Source organism: Eublepharis macularius, chromosome 14 (assembly GCF_028583425.1).
Source record: "Eublepharis macularius isolate TG4126 chromosome 14, MPM_Emac_v1.0, whole genome shotgun sequence".
Classification (NCBI taxonomy): Eukaryota; Metazoa; Chordata; class Lepidosauria; order Squamata; family Eublepharidae; genus Eublepharis; species Eublepharis macularius.
Genome location: NC_072803.1, coordinates 47,736,586 through 47,758,195, shown reverse-complemented (window position 1 = coordinate 47,758,195; position 21,610 = coordinate 47,736,586). Strand labels below are relative to the sequence as shown.

At 43.5% G+C, this 21,610-nt stretch overlaps 2 protein-coding genes across 3 annotated transcripts in view; one reads left to right on the top strand and one right to left on the bottom strand.

The window, feature by feature from the left end:
* GSN (gelsolin) overlaps window positions 1-7,436 on the top strand; it is a 61,277-nt gene extending 53,841 nt beyond the window's left edge. For both annotated transcript variants that reach the window (XM_054997448.1, XM_054997447.1), the window contains exons 11-17: window positions 1,048-1,138; window positions 1,777-1,947; window positions 3,137-3,311; window positions 5,000-5,124; window positions 5,359-5,436; window positions 6,526-6,586; window positions 7,026-7,436. In XM_054997448.1, the coding sequence (XP_054853423.1) occupies window positions 1,048-1,138; window positions 1,777-1,947; window positions 3,137-3,311; window positions 5,000-5,124; window positions 5,359-5,436; window positions 6,526-6,586; window positions 7,026-7,195 (871 nt within the window). In that variant the 3' untranslated portion in view covers window positions 7,196-7,436. The remainder of the gene's footprint in view (window positions 1-1,047; window positions 1,139-1,776; window positions 1,948-3,136; window positions 3,312-4,999; window positions 5,125-5,358; window positions 5,437-6,525; window positions 6,587-7,025) is intronic.
* A 7,294-nt stretch (window positions 7,437-14,730) lies between these two features.
* The window catches only part of STOM (stomatin), a 38,933-nt gene continuing 32,053 nt past the window's right edge, over window positions 14,731-21,610 (bottom strand). The window contains exons 5-7 of the mRNA XM_054997799.1: window positions 19,647-19,850; window positions 18,823-18,957; window positions 14,731-16,460 (exon numbers count right to left, since the gene is read on the bottom strand). Coding sequence (XP_054853774.1) covers window positions 16,266-16,460; window positions 18,823-18,957; window positions 19,647-19,850 — 534 coding nt within the window. The 3' untranslated portion in view covers window positions 14,731-16,265. The remainder of the gene's footprint in view (window positions 16,461-18,822; window positions 18,958-19,646; window positions 19,851-21,610) is intronic.

Sequence of the window (21,610 nt, the reverse complement as noted above, 5' to 3'; positions counted from 1 at the left end):
ATTACTTAAGAACTTTTGACGCTTGTAAAAACAGGTCATATATGGCAAGTGCTACCTCTCTTAAATTTATGTTAAAGACTAGAGGTGGGCATAGATCAAAAAACAGACAAAATTTTACATGGACCAGGCTGGTTCGGCATTCACAAGCCAGTGGGTCATGGGACGCTCCTTTTTTTACGGACACGACAAACTTTGGACAGTCAGTCGGTCTGTTGGTCTGTGAAACCAGACATCCCAGCGCCGAGCAATCAATTCCCTAGGTAACATAGGAGCCACCTGCAGACCTTCTGCTGCCCTTGAAACACACCAGTCTTATCCTGAAAATGTTGATAGGCAGCTCTGGTCACCAATGAGAGAGCTCCCATTAGTCTCTATGTGAGCGTTTAGTATATAAGACATAGTTCAGAGCCGTGTTTTCACTTTCCAGCTGTTTACTGGCTTGGAGGAACTGCTTGTTGCAGGGTTTTCTTTTCTGATTGCGTCAGAGGGAGGCTTGGGGCTTGTGTTGCAGCAAGGCTCTGGGTGGGAGCAAGCTTATTGTGTTTCCTTGGCTGAGGGCTCATTCTTGTTTCTTCTTTTTTTCTTTCAATTCTTATTTGCTTGTGGGGCAGTGGGATAGCCTAGGGCTGTGCCCCAACCCAGTCTCAGAGCTGCAGTCAGGCTCTGGGTGCAAGCTTAGTGGTCTCCTTGAGGACTAACTCTTCTGTCTCATTTTTTTCCTCTTTCAATTCTTATTTGATTGTGGGGAGTTGGACGAGCCTAGGGCTCTGCCAATTACTACAAGCCAATGCAAGTCAATTGGTGTTTGCGGCTCCTATTCTGTGTACTGGAAGTTTCCTGGGGGCTGCCGCTTTGGGGGTCTGTAACTCGGATGTCCGAAATGTAATCTTGGCCAACCTTGGAGGGTGGCTGGAGGAGAGCCTGCTGAAGACATGCTGCCATTATTATTTTAAAATTAAATAATTGAATTATTATTTATTTTTTAAAAATTGATTAGTTCTGAAAATCCTCAAGGGTATATCTCTGTTTTTATTTTGTCCTTTTCAGGCAGGGTGCTGATTCTTCCCAAGATGAGATTACAACTTCAGCTTTTCTTAGTGTTCAACTGGATGAAGAGCTTGGTGGCACTCCCGTACAGGTAATTAGAACCAGCAGGGATCCATGCAGGTTGTTTAGTTAAAGTTAAGTTGTAGTAAAGCAAGGGAAGGAATAGGGTACAAAGAGGAACTAACAGAGCTACAGCAGACTGTTAAAGGAACTGAAAATACTTAGACTTGAGAACTGATGCTTATGCAGCCATAATGCAGCTTATGCAGCCATAAGACTACAAAACACATCATACAGTGCAATGGTGTGTAAAGTATGTGAAAGTAATCCAGTGTTTTTCATTGAAAGGAAAGCAGTCACTAACAAAAAAAAGGATGAAATCTTAGCAGATGTTTTATAGAAATCTGTCAACCTACGTCAAGAAAATGAACTTCAAGATGGACTTCCTAAGGGGAATGTATTTATAGAAATCACAAAATTCAGGAACCAATCAATGGAGAGAATCTCTAATGAACTGACTCATCTGTTATAAGGCAGGCAATGATCAAGTATAAATTCTCTAATTGGTTCACAATCCAAAGAAGTTTTGTGTGGTCCATGGAACTGCTGATTTGTTTTCATGGAAGCCTACTGTAGGACGTGTTCCATTGATTGCTCTTTGCATGGTACAGCATCCACTGTGAGGTTTTTCCTCTTCTGTAGTCTGACTGTGGGCCGCTTTCTCAACAGAAACGAGTGGTCCAGGGCAAAGAACCACCTCATCTCATGAGCTTGTTTGGCAGGAAACCTTTGATTGTTTACAAGGGTGGCACCTCCAGAGAAGGTGGGCAGACGAGCCCAGCAGCAACACGGCTGTTCCAAGTCCGGTCCAGCACTTCTGGAGCTACCAGAGCAGTAGAGGTATCAGATTCATAAAGTCAGAATTCATACATTGCAAACTTATTTACTATTCTTTACTATTGCATCCTCTTCATGGTTGGATATGGCTCTCATGATGGTGTATGTTGCACATTCGTATTGCTGCTGAATTCCATTCAGAATGGAATTTGGTGTCCTGTGGATGCAGAATCATGTTCCAAAACAGAGGCCATATTTATCTAAATCCACTTGGAATATATGATATGCATGCCCACAATCTGAGCAAAATATTTATGCTTGAAAACTGTTGCTTAAGACTACAAAACCCATCATGTAGTGCAACTAAGTGAGAGGAACCCAGATGAAAATGTAAAGGCTTTTAAAATCATTTGTTTCCTACATGTCTATCCTACCCTTCCTCCAAGGAGTTTAGGATGGTAAAATCCCATTTTTCCTTCAGAACAATGCTGTCAGGCAGGCTGGGCCAGGAATGGATGATTGGCCCAAGGTCAGATGCATGGCCCTAAGAGGTATTGGAACCCAGACCTCTCCAGTCTAAGTCAAACCTCCAGCTACAATATGGTGTATAATGAATGGAAATGGCAGAGCTCACATGGCAATATCAAATCTGGAAGGGAAGTAGATATTGCACAGAAATCTGTTGGCCTAAGCCAGGCAAATGAACGTGAAAATGGAATTCCAGGGATTTCCAACAACTCTAATGTAAATGTTGTAGGGAGGTGGTATTTGGTGTACTGGAGTGCATGTCAAAGGTTATCTATTTGAATTTCATTTGATTGGTTGACAATCAACCATCCAGGTATGCTGGAGTCCAAAGGGGCAACCTTGTTAATTTTATGTACGATGTTTCATCTGGCATGCAATTAACTAGGAAAGCTGAAGTCTGCTGCAAATGGTATTTGACTTGATATACAAGTCCCAAATTTAGCTAGCACTTCATGGTCTAGATACATTCCTGGGAGATTCCTCTTTTCCTGCAGATAAGGATGACTGATTATCGAGATGTTCCCATGAACTTGTAATTTATTCCCAGAATAGTTTTTGCTGTGTGGGCTTCTCTCCAGGAAAGCTTTTATTTTTAGAGTTGCTTTTGTTAATGATTTTACATACGTTGTAAATGGTGTCTGGAAGGCAAAGGAAAATTAGGCACCTTTGGGGAGAACTCTCAGCACCTCAAAAAGAGTCAGTATTGTCAACTGTTCTTCTACAGCTGGATCCAGCAGCCAAAGAGCTCAATTCCAACGATGTCTTCGTATTAAAAACTCCCTCAGCTGCTTACCTCTGGGTAGGCCAAGGAGCCAGCGATGCTGAGAAATCTGGGGCCCAGGAGCTGTTGAAGGTTCTGGGTGTGAGCGGGACCCAGGTTACTGAAGGTCAAGAACCAGGTATGAGGTGGTATTCTGAACTGTATTGGCCCTTTCTCAGCCTTCTCCAGTCTGTGGCCCAGGGTTGGAGTGTTAGTCTTCAGCAAGGTCCAGGAGCTCAAAATAATGAACATTTCAGTGCTAGGTAAAGGTAAAGGTAGTCCCCTGCACAAGCACTGAGTCATAATGACCCACAGGGGGGACGTCACCTCACAACGTTTTCTTGGCAGACTTTTTTGTTACGGGGTGGTTTGCCATTGCCTTCCCCAGCCATCTACACTTTACTCCCAGGAAACTGGGTACTCATTTTACCAACCTCGAAAGGATGAAGGCTGAGTCAACCTTGAGCCGGATACCTGAACCTGACTTCTGCCGGGATCGAACTTAGGTCATGAGCAGAGCTTGGGCTGCAGTACTGCAGCTTACCACTCTGCGCCACAGGTCTAGGCTTATTTATTTCATTTATATTCCATCCTCCTTCCATCCTGGAAGGTAAGGTGGCTTACATCAGGTTCCCAAGAGGCCTCCCGTGTGGGCACTGAACAGACCCAGACTTTAGCAAGCCTGTTGGTTCGAGTGCCATCAAACCGCGTCCTAGGACCCTTTGCCAGTTCCATATTTTGACAGAAGTTAAATCTCCTGGATAAACTGTAGAGCCTGTCAAGTTAAGCGTTGCCTTTCTAAATTCTATCTTGACATTTTAAAAGGAGGAACTGCATGTTATGTTTAGTACTATGATAATTTTTCTGACTTGAGTGAAGCCACAGAGCTCCGATATACTGGTATGGGACTGGGGAGGTGTTACTTAATTCTTTCCCCTCGTGCTCTTTTCTTGCTAACAGTTGCCTCCACCCAGCTGCTCTTACCTCTACTGGGGAAAACCTCTTCTCTCCAAGTTCATTTATTTTCTGCTCCCAAGCCCACCACCCTGCCTGTATTTGTTATGCCATTTTATATGCATTATGGCCTGTTTTACTGTACACTGTATCCGAGACCTTTTGTGGGGCAAGAAGTAGGGTATAAATGGGAGGAGTATTTCTAAACAATTCCATGGACCCAACTCCGGATCTTCAAGCCAGAGGAAGGGCTGGTAGCAGGAGCATTCAGATGGTTCACGAGGAAGCCAAGCTGTTTAATGCTTCAGGGGAGGGGCAGCTCGGTCTGCACCTGGTGATTGTATCACGGGCAAAATCAGCAAATGAGCCCAAACCTGTCATGGCCACTGCTGGCTGGGTCTAGGCGGAGTAGTACCGGCTCAGCTCAGCTTCCTCCTGGCTGCCACTAGGAACTTTCACGGTAAGGGTTAATCCACTCCAGCGGGCAGGGCTTTTTTTCAGCGGGAACACGATGGAACGGAGTTCCGGCACCTCTTAAGAATGGTCACATGGCCAGTGGCTCCACCCCCTGATCTCCAGAGAGAGGGGAGTTTAGCAGAGGGCAATCTCAACTCCCCTCTGTCTTGAGATCAGGGGGCGGGGCCACCGGCCATGTGACCATTTTCGCCAAGGGCAATTTAAACTTTAAAAAACTCCCCCCTTGTTCCAGCTGACCCAAAGTGACATCATTGTGCAGTCTTGAGTTCCACCACCTCTTTTCCCAGAAAAAAAGCCCTGCCAGCATCTATGCTCAGAGCTTACCACTTACCCTTGTAGGCAATGGAGTGACATGGCTGGTAAAACCATGTGTGATGCTCTCGTTCTGCTTTGCAGCCAACTTCTGGCAAGCTCTGGGTGGAAGAGCCCCTTACCGCACTTCCCCACGGCTGAAGGACAAGAAAATGGATGCTCATCCCCCTAGGCTCTTTGCCTGCTCCAACAAGAGTGGACGCTTTGTTGTAAGTATCTTGTGGGTTGACGCCATGGAAAGTTGCTCCCTTTTCAGCAATCCAGAGGATTTGGATCTCGTTGGAGACAGCTGTCCCTTGATCAGCAGCTGCCTCCTGTGGGTAACCTGCTGGTTGTTAGGAGCAGGGTCTTCTTTATCGGAGTAGCCCGAGAATATGAATGCCTTTCACTCTTGCTTGGAGTATTTATGCCCATTACGTATTATCTTTAAATATTCCTTTTAGATTGAAGAAGTCCCTGGGGAACTGACCCAAGATGATTTGGCTACAGATGATGTGATGCTGTTGGACACCTGGGACCAGGTATTTAGCCCTTCCCTTACAACCAGGTCTGTTCACGTTCAATGCCAGATAAGCTGAGCCTTCTACAATGAAGAGAGCCTGGCTGCCTTGTTGAGCTGTGCGTTGCCGAAGAAGGAGAGAGATACGAGGTTGCTGCTTGGGCGGCAGCCCGATAACTCCTGTGACATCTAGTTCTACCTTTAGTTCTTTGTTTAAAATAAGTGAACTGTAAGAGCTTCTGTGAACTGGAGGATTCTTTATCAGGCCGAGGGGTGATGTACTCAATCATCCGAATCAAGCGATGGACTTCATGTTTGAATATGCTGCCCTTCCTACTTTGAATGCTATTTCCTGAGAATACCTCCTTGCATGAAGAAAACTAGCATATCAGGGAGAAACATTTGGCTCACCCTTCATCCTGATCTGCTTTTTTCCTTTCTGCAGGGTTTTTTTAATTTTTCATGGGGACATATTCTCACATTCAGTTTCCTGACCCGCTGCCTGAAATAGTTCAACCCAAGAAAAAGTGATTGCTTGATTCTGCTGATTCTACAAGTTCTAAGCAGGGCTCATTTCGAGGGGGAATGCACAGGAACACAGTTCTGGCAGTTCCCCAAAGAGGTCACATGGCAGTTGGCCCCACCCACCTGACTCTCGGCCATTTTGGGCCCATTTCAGCCTGGATTGGGGCTGGAATGGCCTGGATCGGGCCTCTGACGGGTGGTGGATCACTCTCCCACTCATCAGCAGCCAGGTCCTGACCATTCTGTGCCCCTTTTCAGCCATTTTCAGCCCCTTTTTGCCATTTTTGGCCCAATTTCAGCCCTGAATACCCAGGATTGGGTCCAAAACAGGCAGAATAGGTGATGTCAGGGTGTGTGGCATATGCAAATCAGTTATATGAATGACAAACTTCCGGTGATGGAAAGAGGCATGGCATATGCTAATGATTTATGCCAATGAGTTTCTCCAGTTCTTTTTCTACGAAATGACCCCTGGTTCTAAGTCTCATGTTTCTTAAAGGGTCCGCCCCAAATTTTCTTGCTGCAGCTGCTTGTTTATTTTGGGCTTCTCTTCCCTCCCCCTTATTGCATTTTGTAATTTTTAAAGGTCTTTGTGTGGATCGGAAAAGATGCCCAGGAGGAGGAGAAGGCAGAGGCTCAGGCATCAGGTAAGTCCGCCTGCATCTCTCATTGTGTAAAAGAAGCACTTGCTTTCGATTTGTCCTAAATCTACTGTCCACAGACACTGGGTGCCCCTGAGTTCTAGTATTCTGGAAAAGGGAGAAAAGAGTCTTGCTATCCTGTATTCCGTGAAGAGTGGAATGGCCAAAGTGCATGCTATCGGAGCTCCTGATGTTTTCCTCCTTACTTTAATGCAACCGCAGTGGGAAAGTGCATGCTTTTTTTTTTTTCCTTAACAGCAACTTTCAAGTGGGGAGAAAATTTACAGTTGGAAATCAGCATGGTTAAAAACCTTGTCCCCTTGGTGGTGCTGCTCCAATCATATTTGGAACCTGTCTTCAGAGCTGCATCCATAAGGTGAAGTTTGGCCTTCGGATCACAGCAGTAGACTTACTTATTTTCTTTCTTTCGTTTTGATCTTTACAGCAACAAGGTACATTGAGACTGATCCTGCGAACCGCGACAGAAGAACTCCTATCACCGTCATCCGTCAAGGACATGAACCACCTACCTTCACTGGCTGGTTCCTGGGCTGGGAAGACGATTTCTGGGATACTGATCCTCTGCAGAGGGCTCTGGCAGAGCTCGATGCATAAACAAAAGATGTACATCTCTTAAAACAAAAAAAATCCCAGTGCCTTCACTACCTGCAAAGAACAACTGCCCTCCTTTCCCACAAAGCACAGAGATGTGGCCTTTGTGGTTTTAGGGTTGTTTCTTTTTTTAAAAAAAGATAGCCAAATAGCTGTGCAATAGCCAAGAACTGCCCATGAACTGTTTTGTTGTTTTGCTGCTTTAAGGAACAGCCTTTAATAAAGCTTACATGGAATTTGCAAAGTTGGGTTCTGATAATGTTTTGCAACTTCTTTTGTTGGGTTCTGATAATGTTTAATACATTAAACTCCCCCCCCCGCCCCACCTTTCCTCCAAGGGGTCCAGGGCAGCATACACAATCCTCCTCCTTTTTATCCTTGCAACAAGCCTGTTGAGGCAGGTTAGCCTGTAAGAGGGTGACTGGCTCGAGATCACCCATCAGGTTTCAAGGCTAAATGAGAATCTGAAGCTGGGGCCAATGCCGTCCTAGTCAGACACTTGAACACCTGGGCTACACTGGCTCTAATGAGAAGATCTGGGGCTGAAACCCCACCGAAGACACCCTTTAAGACCTGGGAACTCCCATCCCTCCTCAGTCCCAGACAGGTGGAGACTGCATGTGGTAGACTCTGATTACTACAGTTAAAGTCTATTGAGCCAATAGGCAGAGAAGGGAAATCTGCAATAGGCAGAGAAGGGAAGTCATGCTGCACGTACTCAAAAGGCACTCTCTGATTTATTAAGGCATCACAAATTGCAGAGCTGAGTCACGGTGCTGAAAATTAGGGACAACCAGATCCCTGGTGGGGTTGAACAGTCAATGTAGCAGTTGCCTAACACTCCCTTGTTTCAGAAGCCTCAGCCAGTCATGGAAGAAACAAAAAGTATCTCCAAGAACATGTGACAAAGAGGAGGAGGCTCGGGGTGTGATCTTTAATGAAATAATAGGGCATGATTTGCATGTTATGACAAAGCCTGATGTGGCCAATGCAGCGCTGCAATCGGCTGAGTCTATAGAACTTTTCAGTTTCCCGTTGGGTCTGCTTGCTCTGTTCATTTACCTACACTTGAGTTTCAGATCTTGTGGAATGTATGAAACTGCTTGACACTGAGTCAGTCCATTGGTCCATCTAGCTCAGTAGGGTTTGCTCTGACTGGCTGCATCCATTCAAGGTCTCGGGCGGACGTAAGGTCTTTCCCAAGGCCTCCTGTTCTTTCAGAGGAGGCATCACGGATTCAGGCAGGGCTTCATGCATGCAAAGCAAGAGTTCTGCCCCTGGTGCCCACCATAGCAATTTCTCTTTTCTCCAGCCATCCGACATAAACACTGAAGGGGGAGAGACAGATAGGATCAAGAACTTGTTTGGGGAACTTTACCATCTTTAATTATGAAGATGGCAGTTGATTTTTTCCCTATGTCCCTATGACAACTGTATTCAATCCAAAAATAATATTGATTTTCTTTTTTGGCCAGATGAGAAAAAACATCTATTTAAATTCAGTTTGATGAGATCCAAAATAAATAGAAAGTGACAGTGAAGTCTTTTCTAGAGAATACACATTTTTACAAAGGGAAAGAATCCCCACTCCATTGGCTCAATAGACTTTAACTGTAGCAGTCAGAGTCCCTCTCTGCCTCCAGCTGAGGTTGAAAAGGAGAAAACACTTAAGAAAAGAGAGGTCTAAAGTGAAGACAGGCTAACAGCTCCTTTGCTGATTAGCAGAAGTTTTTTTTCTCATGCCATCGCCCATGCCTCAAACATCCTGAAGTGGCAGCAATGCTACATGCTTAGATGTGTTGAGAGGCCCGCTCATATTACACGGATGTTTTCTGCAGTCAACATGTAAAAAAAAATTGGCAAGGCTGTAACTTTAAACACTTGAATACAACCATGCAGAAACCATTTATTTATTTGATTTTTATTTATTTATTTCAAATTTCTATTCTGCCCTCCCCACGGGCAGGCTCAGGGTGGATAACAAAATATTAAAATACAATAAAAATTCACCTACATTAAAACATCATTAAAACAGCAGTGTATTTCAGCCTGCTTGAGCCCAGGCTGAAAAAGGCACCACAGCAGGATCTACTATGCTCAGTGTGGTGGAATTGCTGGGCTAGGCGTTTATTTATTTATTTATTTGTCATTTATAGTCCACCTTTCTCACTGAGACTCAAGGCGGATTACACAGTACAAGCTTAGTATAATCAACATTTCCGTACAGAATCAAGTACATTTCCATACAGTGTCAAGGACATTTCCATAAACAATGCCATAGGGTAAATAGATACAGGTTTAAAAAGACAAGGCGCTAGCAAGAATCCAATACAAAGTACAAGAAAATACTGGAACAGAACATAATCCCTTCTAGGATTGACATTGGACAATATAAAGCACAGGTAGTACATAGGAGAATTTGTGGGAGGAGGAGAGCACCACATATACTATCCTGAGCTCCTCGGAGCAGGCTAAAAATGCGACAACGAAAAAAGATGCATAAAGAAGCAGCAGCAGCCTTTTATCTAAAAGCAGAGCATGCGAGAGAGGAGCTAACCCCAGCTCCTCCCCTGCTTTCCTTTGTGTTGCTCCAGTGCCTTGAGCCCACCCGTCCCTGCTTGGTCTCCTTCCTGCATCAGGCAGGCATGGAGAAAAACACAAACCGACTGAGTGCCATGGTGTGGGAGGAAGGGGGCAGGTTTCATTCTCTGTTTGCTGTAGAGAACAGCAGCATTACCCAGGGTTCCTGCAACCACCAGCTTTTAAGGAGATGGGAAGGAGCTTTGACTGCATGGCAGAGCATCTGCTTTGTATGTAAAAGGTCCCAGGTTCAATCCTTGGCTTCTCCATTAAAAAGACCAGGTTGTAGGTCATGTTAAAGATCCGAGAGCCACTGCCATTCAAAATGGACAACAGGATCCTTGAGAAACCAATGGTCTCAGGACGCTTCCCCATGTCCAACATGCAGGTCAGCCTACGGTTCCATTCTGATCTCAGACAGTTGATGCAGAAGGCAGCGCTTCTCTTTCTGGCAGAGGCAGCCCTGCTATGAGGCAAAGTCAAGCTGATGTGGGGTTCTGTGAGGGAAGATTGAATGGGAAACATAACAGGTATAACACTATGTGAGTTTGACGCAGTCATAAGGTTTTCTCCATAAACTCCCACTGCATGGAAACAAAGCCAGCCCTAAGATCGGCCAGGGAGGGCTGAGCCTTCCCCCTCCCTCAACGATCTGGCCCAAAGGCGGCAGTTGTAGTCAAGGCTGATGGTTGCTCATTCTTTGGGGCCCACCAACAGAAGACAGGCCCTTTCGCTATACCTTGGGAGCAGAGCTCAGCTGTGGATAGAGGAGAGGGTAAGCCGCATGGAGAGAGACAGAAATGGAGTTGATGGTGAACACGGAGAGGATGAGCCCTGGACAATTCTGTGCTACGCCCTGGACAATTCTGTGCTACTTATGCACAATCTGCTCTTTTCAGTGTTGGTTGCTCTCCCTTTTCAAAGTTGAACAAGTTTCTATTCAAACTGCGCAACTCCTCTGCATGTTTAGACAGATACTTCCTGCTAAGTTCAGTGGGGCTTACTCCCAGGTGAGGGAATATAAACTAGGTGAGGAAATATAAACTATCACCTAATTCCAGAAGTCATTCCTTAGGTCAGAGCTGGGTAAATTTTGCAGCCTTTGGATTAGAGAGAGGCAAGGTGCCCCTCCCCACCAACACCACATACACACATAGTGGAGGAAGAGAAGCTGATTATATCTGATGCTTCAGTAATACCTAAAAAAAGATGCTGGCTTTCTACAAAAGAACTTCCTTTGTTGTGTCATGCCTGCCCATCACTGAATAAAATAATAGGGGGTCATTTTTATCCCACCAAGATCTTTCCATAGTTCAGTTCATAATTCCGTAAACATTTGATGTGTTACTCTGACCAATCAACTATGTTTTGGGTTTTTTTAAAAAAAAGTTTCATCTGTACCACCGTGATAAACTTATTTCTATGATACTGACTGAAATGGCTAAGAACTTTAATTCATTTGCCCATTAAGTAAACTCATGGGAAAATGTACCACCATCATCATGTCCAGATCACTTTGATTCTCCCACCCCTTAGAATTACTTCTATGGTCCCTGCCACATAGGACAGTTTCTGGCTCTTCAGCTCACGTAGGGTTGTGCAAGAGACCACCTCTGTGGATCATCATGCCCCATGTTTGTATAGAACTGGCACTATTTGCCTTTCCTAGCACAAGTGCCAAGCCCTGTGATTTCAACAAGCCACATAACAGTAATTATTTGAGGGAAACTGCGATATAAACTCTAAGGATGTGCTTCATGCAGATCTTCATTCTGCATATCCACCATGCAGAATAGTTCCTTGTACAGAGATCAAAGGGAAGCAGTAACAGGAACCACTTCCTGGAGAGCCAAAAGGGAAAACCTGGAGTATATATATAGTTAGTTAAGCCTGTCAGTTTAATCATCTGTTTAATAAACTACTTTGTTCCTGGCAAGTGTTGGAGTCCCTCAATCCAGAGTGTTTAATTGCTCAGCTAACACTGACCGTACCATGTAAGGTAGGCCAGTAGAGTTATCCCCCTAGCATAGATGAGCAGTGGGAGGGGGTTGAGATTAAAAGGGGCTTTTTTTGGAAAGAGCCAGAGTAGTAAGCTGCAGTACGATCCTGGCGGAAGCCAGCTCAAGGTTGACTCAGCCTTCCATCCTTCCGAGGTCAGTAAAGTGAGTACCCAGTTTCCTGGGAGTAAAGTGTAGATGACTGGGGAAGGCAATGGCAAACCACCCCAAACGTTGTGATGTGACGTCCCCCCATGGGTCAGTAATAACTCAGTGCTTGCACAGGAGACTACCTTTACCTTACCTTTTTTGGTTATCTGGTGAATTGAGATTAGGGGACTTACTGCCTCACAGCCATCTCATCTACTGACAAAGCCTGTGTCCTGCTTAAAACAGTGAGATAAAAGTTTAATGGGTGAAGTCTTAGCAGACTTCGTACTTGCCATGAAATCTGTTAAAAGCACAAACCTGTGGGATGAGGGGAAAAGGCAGTGAGCCCAAAGTGGAGAAGAAACACATAGGATCTTTTATATTCTGCTGGGGGTGAGGATTGGCACCAGATCTGCAGACCGTATGTCTAGCAGCAGCTTCTCTGGACAGTTTTTCCGCTTCCCAGCTACCATGAGATTCTTTCCCAGCTTGGCTCAAGATCCGTTGCTATCCGCCATAAACAGAGCTCAATTGGAGTCAAGCTAAAGCAGCTTGCAGCTGTAGAACAAAAGCCAGGCATTCAAATCCAGTCAGCGTTCATAATGAAGATTTTAGCTTGTAAAGTCTGAAGCTTCCAGTAAAGTCAACATTCCTTCTGTGTTTCTTGGAAGAAAGAACAAATCACATCAGAGAGAAGCCAGCGTTATAGTTTAACATACATATAAATGGTTTTTCATCCTCTGTTTTCTCCTTCACCAGCTACAGGAAAGGCAGCAATGCAAAAGGGAACACTTTGCTGGCTGAATTTTATCCTGCCATTCAGGGTGGATATATGGTTCTCTCTTCCCACATTTTATTCTTACAGCATAACAGAGATTAGACTGGGAGTGTACAACTGGGCCAAGGTGACCTGGTGAGATTCTTGATTGAACTTGTGTCTCTGCACTATTAATCCAACACTCTAAAGCTTAAACTCTCTTGCTGGACTCCCAACACCCATTTGTCCACTTACTTTACACATCCCTTTGCCAGATGAAGTCTGTGCAGAAAATAAAGCTTCTTAGCTCACTAATCCAGAGGAGTTAGCCGTGTTAGTCTGTAGTAGCAAAATCGAAAAGAGTCCAGTAGCTTCTTTAAGACTGACCAACTTTACTGTAGCGTAAGCTTTCGAGAAACACAGTTCTCTTCATCAGATGTGACGCATCTGATAAAGAGAACTGTGTTTCTCGAAAGCTTACACTAAAGTTGGTCAGTCTTAAAGGTGCTACTGGACTCTTTTCGATTTAGCTCACTAAAAATCTGAAGGGAACTAAAATTATGCCAAAATCGCAAGTTCAACAAGTTTGCATGTTTTGGCACAGACTATATAAGCCAGTACCCATGAGATATGCCCTGACCTGGATAGCCCAGGTGAGCCTGATCTCTTCAAATCTCAGAAGCTAAGCAGGGTCTGCCTGAGTTAGTAACTGGATGGGAGACCTCCATTGAAGACCAGGGTTGCAGAGGAAGGCAATGGCAAGCCACCTGTTAGCCTCTTGCCATGAAAACCCCACCAGGGGTTGCTATTAGTCAACTATGACTTGAGGGCACTCTCCAGCACCCATGACGTATAAGCTGCCACCTACTGAGACAGACCACCAGTCCAGGTGGCTCAGTACGTTCTCTGGCCCGGCTGGCATCAGTTCTCCAGGGCTCCTTCCACTCAGACACAATTCTGTGTGTAACTCTTATTGCTGTGACTGCAGAGGCTTTTGCAGCAGCAATGGGAGTCACATGGCTGTGTGCTTTTCTCCTCTGCTCCAGATGTAATCCCCCACCCACAACTTTTAAAAATATCAGTGATTGCCACAGTATGGTAATGTTATAATGATCTACTGCCATCTTCTACTAGCTCCTCTGATTTCCGAACTTTCATTTTTAAAAAGTTTATCTTTTTCTGTTAGAGATAAAGGGGTCATCAAAGTATGGGAGAAAACCCACAAAGTGGACGATTAGGGGATGAGATCATGTAGCCACTCCAAAAAAAAACACCCCAAAACAATCTCATTCGAGTGTGCAGGCCAAACCAAAGCAAACTTTCCACATGGAAGCAACTCAAATCTAGCCGATGAAATGCCACTTGAGGTCTTCTTTTAAATTGAAGATGCTACAAATGCAATCTAGGCTCTTTTGCATGCAAACCAAAGCCCCTCCCTTCCCCTGAATTAACCCTTAAAAATTCAAAAGCAAGAATTGATTATAAGACACGTTTATTTATTATAGGCATAATCATGTGAACAAGGACACTTTTGAAAGATATGGCTGCCCTTCATTTATACATTGTTTTTCGATCTTCCCTTCTGGCATTTCCACACACAACATTAAAAAACCTTCTGGCAGGCAGACCTTTAACCAAAGCTTTGAGGTGGGTGTGGGTAGGTGTCGTTCTGTATTCTTGCACGAGCGTGTTGAGAATGCTTCCCTCCTAATCAGTACTGACCTGGTTAATGCTAGAAGAGAAATATGTTGTCTTGGAAACAGCCGCCACAGAACACGCTTCCTGTTGCTGTGATCCTTTACTGTGCTACGTTACGGGCACAAACATCATTCATACCAGGTGATGGGGAAATGGGAGAGGGGTATTTAAGAAAGATTGTATGAAAGATTGTAGAGACATCATATTTGCAGGGAGCCCAAAGGGGCTTTCCAATCTTGATGTGTGAAAATGACCTCACAGGCAATTCACATGCAGTCTCAACCCATGCAAGGCAGTACATATGCATACAATGGCTTTCAAGAGGAATGCAACATTTGCTGATTGATGAACTGCAGTTCCTCGTTCCTCTCCTGCTGGTGTGAGCACATGCCATGGCAGACAAATGCAGACACACTATTGCAAGAGCGCAAAAGGGCACACTGCAAAGACCTTTCCTCCATAAACTTTGGTTTGCTGAAAGTAAACAGGGTGAAATCAGCCGTTCCAAATAAGAGAGGATCCTGGTATAAGCAGGGTACTACACTTGATCTTAGCCAAAAGATTGAGTAATAACAGGTCTGTAATTCTCTTAGATGTCTGGGACTGCATGCATGCTACACTGACTGGCTCAGCATGTGCAACCACTTGGAGGGACAAGTGGCATTTGGCCACCTGAGAGTCTGCAGGGGACACACCATCTGGATGGTACATAGTAACAACAGCATTTGAAACCAAGCCTGAACTGGAATTACCATGTGTTTTGCTGGCATCATTAGTTACTGTGCCTTTAGCCATATGACTGTTGGCAAAACAGTTCATCTCCGCTTTACACACCGGAGTTTGCTTTGCCTGAAAGATCCTATCCAAGCAGCAGCTAAAAGGTTAGGGTCGAGGGAGAAGCCAGAAATCCTAGTCTGAATTATTGTAACACTCAAAGGTCATTGAGCAAAGACTGGTATCTTGCATTTAAAGCTGAACATGTGAACTATAACAATTCACTCTCTGAAATGTCTAGGGGTAGGGTAAAACTTCCACTGTACAGGATTCACATTGAATGTAAAGATTATGAAAACACTGCAAATATACAGATATACGTGGCCAGGAATGAAACCTGCTTTTAAGCCACCACAAGCAGTTAATGCTATTGTTCACAAAGACCGAGTTCCACATACTAGTGATCAGAGAAAAATGAAAAACAAACAAAATAGAGTTAATAATGAAAGGCACCAGTTGAGATTCCAATTTTGTGTTGCTCATGCTTTTTATATATATTAAAAAATTCAATGGATAGGCATCTAAAAATAAGATTTTATTTATTTTTTTAAAAAAGCACACATTTATTTTATTAAAAAATGTACAAACAAAAAGACAGATCCAGAGGCATTTTCAAGTGTTTATAGAAGGCATTTTTGTTAGTCTCCACACAAAACAAACACATCCGAGAATGACTGAACATCGTAGCTACAAGCATATTGTTCCCATAACTACAGTGTGTTCATTCCTTCTCTATGTGCCGTAGCAAGGCAGCAGGTGGAAAGTTCCACTTCTGATTCACCACTGAGAAGCTGCTTCCCAGGAGAAAAATGTTATTATTTCTGAAACTGCCTGCTTCACAGAGATGCTGTGGCATTCTCCGACTGTCAAATTCAGGCAATCCTAAAATTCTCTATTTGGGGCAGCGGGGACAGACTGATTGAAAGACCAAGTTTTCTGATGACACAGCCTAAAATCAAAGCATAATTTGTTCAGATAAACAGCAATGGGATACGGGTCGCCCACAGACACAAATCACAGGATGCGCATCTATGTGGAAAGCTAGCCAGAAATATCGATTTCCTCATTTTCTTTCTCTTCCACTTTGCCCTTTTATAGCACCTGGCCTCCCTCCTAGTTAGCGTTTCATCCCCACGATGCCTTGCAGCATATCTATAGGCAGCGGGAAGACAATCGTGGAGTTCTTTTCAGCAGCAATGGTGGTCAGGGTCTGGAGGTAGCGGAGCTGGAGGGCTGCGGGAGACTCCGTGATGACGATGGAAGCTTCCTTCAGGGCTCTGGAGGCATTCATTTCACCCTCTGCCGCAATGACCTAGAAGGAAGCCAGACATAGATATCTAAGTACCGAGGAAGCCACCTTGTGCACTTTCGAGAAGGGACATGGCTCAGCAACTTTGCATGTAGAGAATCCCAGGTTCCGTTTCCAGCATCCCCACTTAATGATCTCAGGTAGCAGGTGCTGAAAGAAACCTTTGTCTGCCTGAATTTTGGCAGCTTTGAGCTAAGTGGATAGATGCAGCTCAGTAGAAGGCAACTGCGTGTAATCCTATGTTTAATGACAGATACTAGAGACTCTGCATGCAAAGCATGCACTCCATCATTGAGCTATGGACGACAGCATTACAAACGAAAGGTCTCAGACAGTATGCTAGAATGTCTGTATTTTGACAGAAAAGGGTACTGTGGTGTGTCTATAGACGTTATCTTCATCTTCTAAAAATAAACTGGAGCCAGAATTTTTTTTCTAGGCAAGAGAACAATGCAATATGCCAAATTGTTAACTGTCTTGAAAAATAGTTAGCACAAGAGGAAGAACTGCCAGACGATGATCGTATTGAATTCCAAAGGGATAACATGAAAACAATTTTTTTTTAAAGTAAAACAAAAAACAGTCAAAGTAGCAGGGTTCACATGCTCCCTCCTGGCTACCCTGCATTCCACTTCACCAAAATTAATTCCATGAACGAGCAGTTAAAATCTTTAGTGAAGCCATATACTGACACTATATATCTCAAAATGTAGCAATTATTTATTTATTTGTACCCCATTTTTCGTAGTTTGTAATGCTGCTTCTGAGCAGGTGATATTGGAAAATACATTAAATTCAAAACAAAAACAAAACATTAAACAAATTAAAAACTTGTTGAAGACAGATCGTATAGGCTGTATAAGATACTGTAACAAAGCTGCAAAATCAATGGGGGGAAATTGAACAAGCTAGAAGGCAACTATCAACGTAAAATGAACTCTTCTTGATTAGATCAGAGGTTCATCTACTCCAGCATTCTGTTTACTGATGTGGTCAACCAGGTATCTATGGATGCACACAAAAAGGACAAAGCTTCCATTTCCTACTGTCCCCCTCAGAAACTGGTACTCAGAGGTACTCTGTCCCTGAACATGTAAAGAAGATCTCAGTGGACGAACAGGAGAAAACAGTGCTGTTATACATGTAGGATGGTTATGGAAGGTTCACCTGCACATTGCAGACAATTCTGGGGAGTGTTCTAAGATGGATGCTCAGTTATTATTTATTTATTTATTTATTTATTTATTTGATTTATGCCCCGCACTCCCCACAGATGGGCTCAGGGCGGCTAACAACATTAAAAAATACATTAAAATCACAAAAACATAAAATCAATAATAATTTTTAAAAAATCATTAAAATAGTCCAGGAGCAGGCTATTTAAACAAATATTGAGAGTCCGTGCACGGGCATAGCAGATGGCCGAGGGCAGCCCCAGAAGAAGGGGTGGTCTTAGATGGGAGAAGGAGGACACCTGCCGGCACTCAGCCGAAGGCCCGGTGGAACATTTCCGTTTTACAGGCCTTGTGAAACTTTAACAGGTCCCACAGGGCCCGGATCTCCAGCGGGAGAGCGTTCCACCAGGCCGGGGCCAGGGCAGATGGAAGGAACACCATCCTCTTAGGCAAACAATCAGCCATTTTGGAGAGGCCTGAAGGGTTAATGCTCAGTGATTATAGGGACTTGTGCATGTAGGTCTACGGAGCAGTTGGATGTTGGAAAGACAACCCATCTGTAATGAAGAACTTATCTTTCAGTATGTTAAGTGGACAGATGATCTCATTTCCTTTGACCAGATACTTTCCAAGGACCGTTGTGGGTTCTGACTAATATAGACAATATTAAGATGCTTCAGGCATTCAAGAGCAATGATCCAGCTGGTTCAATATTGTTGAAGTAGACAACCAGCAAGAGTTAGCTAAGATAAGATTTAATCTTATCTATGGAACTCTAAAACCTTTCCTTTACGTTTTAATTTCTTATTCAATCCCATTTGTTATCATCATATTAAAATAGCTTCTTGTCTAGGTTCCTGAAATTTTATCTCTTGCTGTAAGAAATAATCTCGCCCTCAACTTTATTGTGATCTTGTGAGTGGTAAACTTCAAAATATTTGTAAAATTTGTCAAACTATAACCAGATTCTGATATTTTTTTTAAAAAGTAAAACTCCATGCTGGGAAACTGACTAACTAGGGGACATGTGTCAACCTGGAAACCAGGTGTCTGTCCAAAGCCGAAGACTACAGGTCAGCAGCTGTAAGATTTCAAAGATGGCACCCGCTTTTCTCTTTTGTTGGACCATCTTTTAGGAGATGATCTCCTTAACTGGATGCAAACAAACCTAAGTATGCCAACTCTCCTACCTTGGCTCTCGCCTCGCGGGCTGCTTCTGCTTCAGCAGCCATTGCTCTCTGGAGTTGGATGGGCAGCTTCACATCTTTGATTTCCACACGCTCCACCTTTATCCCCCAGTCATCAGTAGCATCGTCGAGGGTGCTCTGTTAACAGTATGAAATAGTAGCTGCGTTAAAAGCCGTCCATCAACACAAGAGATCATACAGACCGAAATAAATGTTGCAAGAGCTATGAAGTTTAAACATAGCTCAAATGAATAAAGACACTGAGCATTTATGCCTGTGTCTGTACCAGATCTTTAGTACACATGATGATGATGATGATCAGCTTGCAGTTCACAGGTATTACCCACATTATTTCAAACCTATTCTCATAGCCTGAAGGACTAGAAAACTTGCCCCTTTAGCACTGAAAAATAAGGCAGAATTGTCGGGTTTCTAAGTTTAGTGTATATTACTAAAGCCTACACTCATTTGGGAAAACTGCAGAATACAAGTCTCTCTCTCACACACATTTACTTAGTAATGAATTCACATTAAGGCCACAGGGTTCCTCCAGCTCATGATAGTCTCTAACACAGTTCTTTCATGTGAACAAGCCCCCCCCCCAATTCAAATATTCAGCGCAGAAGCACCACTGAACATTTGGAGCTACTAAGAACATTTTTTTTCAATTAAGAATTATGCAGTGTTTGTTATCACTTCCCTTTATCCTGAACAATATTTTCCAGACAGCCATATCTACACAAAATACTTTCAACTTCCTGTGCCAAACAGAGATTTCATTCTCTAACAGTCCAAGAACACACAATTTGAACATTGCTTAGCCATACCTGCATGCTGTGCGCAATTTCTTCCCGGTCAGAGAGGATCTGGGAGAGGTTCTTGGTCCCTAGAACATTCCTCAAGGTGGTTTGGGCCAAGAGCCGAGTGGCGGAATCAGCATTTGTGATGTTTGCTACAGCAAGGGTTGCGTTCTGGACTCGGTAATAAACCACACCATCCACATTAACTGTTACTGAATCTTTGGTAAGGATCTGCGACAGAAACAGAGAGAAAATTCAATGTAAGAATTATTTTTTTAAAAAGAAGCAATATAATTGATTCAGAGCATTTAGCTAGCAGCAGCAACCAACAGCATGTTGCTAGTAACCACAACCTATCCACTAGCTCATCACCAAACAAAGTATTAACCAACTTTATTGCTTTGTCGATACACATTTGCTCATGTCTTGATTTGCATCACACCTGTGTTGTTATTTGGCTAGGTAGGCTATTGATACAGGTCAGATTGTTGTGCTGAGAGTTAAATTAATTGGAGAATAAAGTGTTCAGCAATAGATTAAAGGGCATTAGAGAATAACACTGAACTCTACTTTATGGCCCTTTGCTGCCTGTTATGCCAGTATTCCCAGTTACACGGCAACAGACTTCACTACTAAAGATCCACAAAACTGAAGCAAAGTAACCTTTGTTATAACAAAGGGATAGCACATAGTTATAGCATCTGAGAGTCTTTCTACACAAGATGTCTTACACGAGGATGCTCAAGTGAAGGGAGATGCAATGTTAGCTAGGAAGCCGAGTTTTAAAAGTCAGAGGTGAAGATTGCTGCTCTAAGGGTTTGTTAATTTCCTCTATGCCTCTCTGAAAGGGAAGGGAAGGGAAATTGACAGAGCCTTCAGGGAGGTGAAGAGGAAATTAACAAACCCTCTGAGAAGTGATCTTTGCCTGCTCTGTAGATAGGGGAAATTGACAGAACCTCTGCTTCTGTCTTTTTAAATTATGGCCGATTCCAGACGGCCCTCCCCGTCCCGAAACGTTGCGCGTCATCTCACGGAAAACGCGAAATACCGTGTTTTCTCGCGCAAGTTTTATGCGACATCGCGCAAAACTTGCGTGAGAAAACGCGATATTTTGCGTTTTCCGCGCGACGACGTGCGACGTTTTGGGATGGGGAGGGCCGTCTGGAATCGGCCTATGTTTCCAGGCTAACATTGCATCTCCCTTCACTTGAGAATCCTCATGTAAGAAGTCTCATGTAGAGAGATTCTGAGACTCTTGTAGTTTTACCAGTCAGAATCTTTGCTGTTCAGGGCTGAAAAGTTCATTATGTGATATGCACCTTGTAGAACTTTTTAAAATTGGCATCCTAGTTGAGATGTAAATAGCCTCTGACACGAACTGCACCATCTCCCTTATTATCTTACTCTAGCCATGCAATCGGTCCCTAACCTCTGCCAGTTTCTCCATATCCTTTAACATCATAGAATAACTTTGGTTATTCTTGCAAGCTGCCCAAGTGTTACATCTTGTAGCTTGCTGTTGGTTTGCCTGCTCTGATGTCACAGCATACAATGAGCCAATAATTGGGGCACCCAACAGGCTCTTTGGAAAACAGTTTACATAGGGGGAGGGGGCATTTTTAAGTTCAGTTTTTAAAATGCAGTTTTCATGTCACTCCACCCATCATCTCTTCTCATTGGTCCATTTATTTTATGTTTTTTCAAAAATTAAACACAGATTTTTAAAAAATGGAATATCCTGAATTTTATAAATGTTGCAAGAGGCTTTGGAACTCCAGTTAAACGGAACACACAAGCTATAATAAAAAAAATCATGTTTTCACAAAAAAAAGATGACCCTGAATGTAAGATGACCCCTTAAAAGTGATATATGTATGTCAATTTATTATTGCACATAACTGTAACTTGCACACGAACATAAGATGATCCCCTCTATTTTATGGCATATCTGGGGAAAATCTTAATCTTGATTTTGAGGAAATACTGTACTT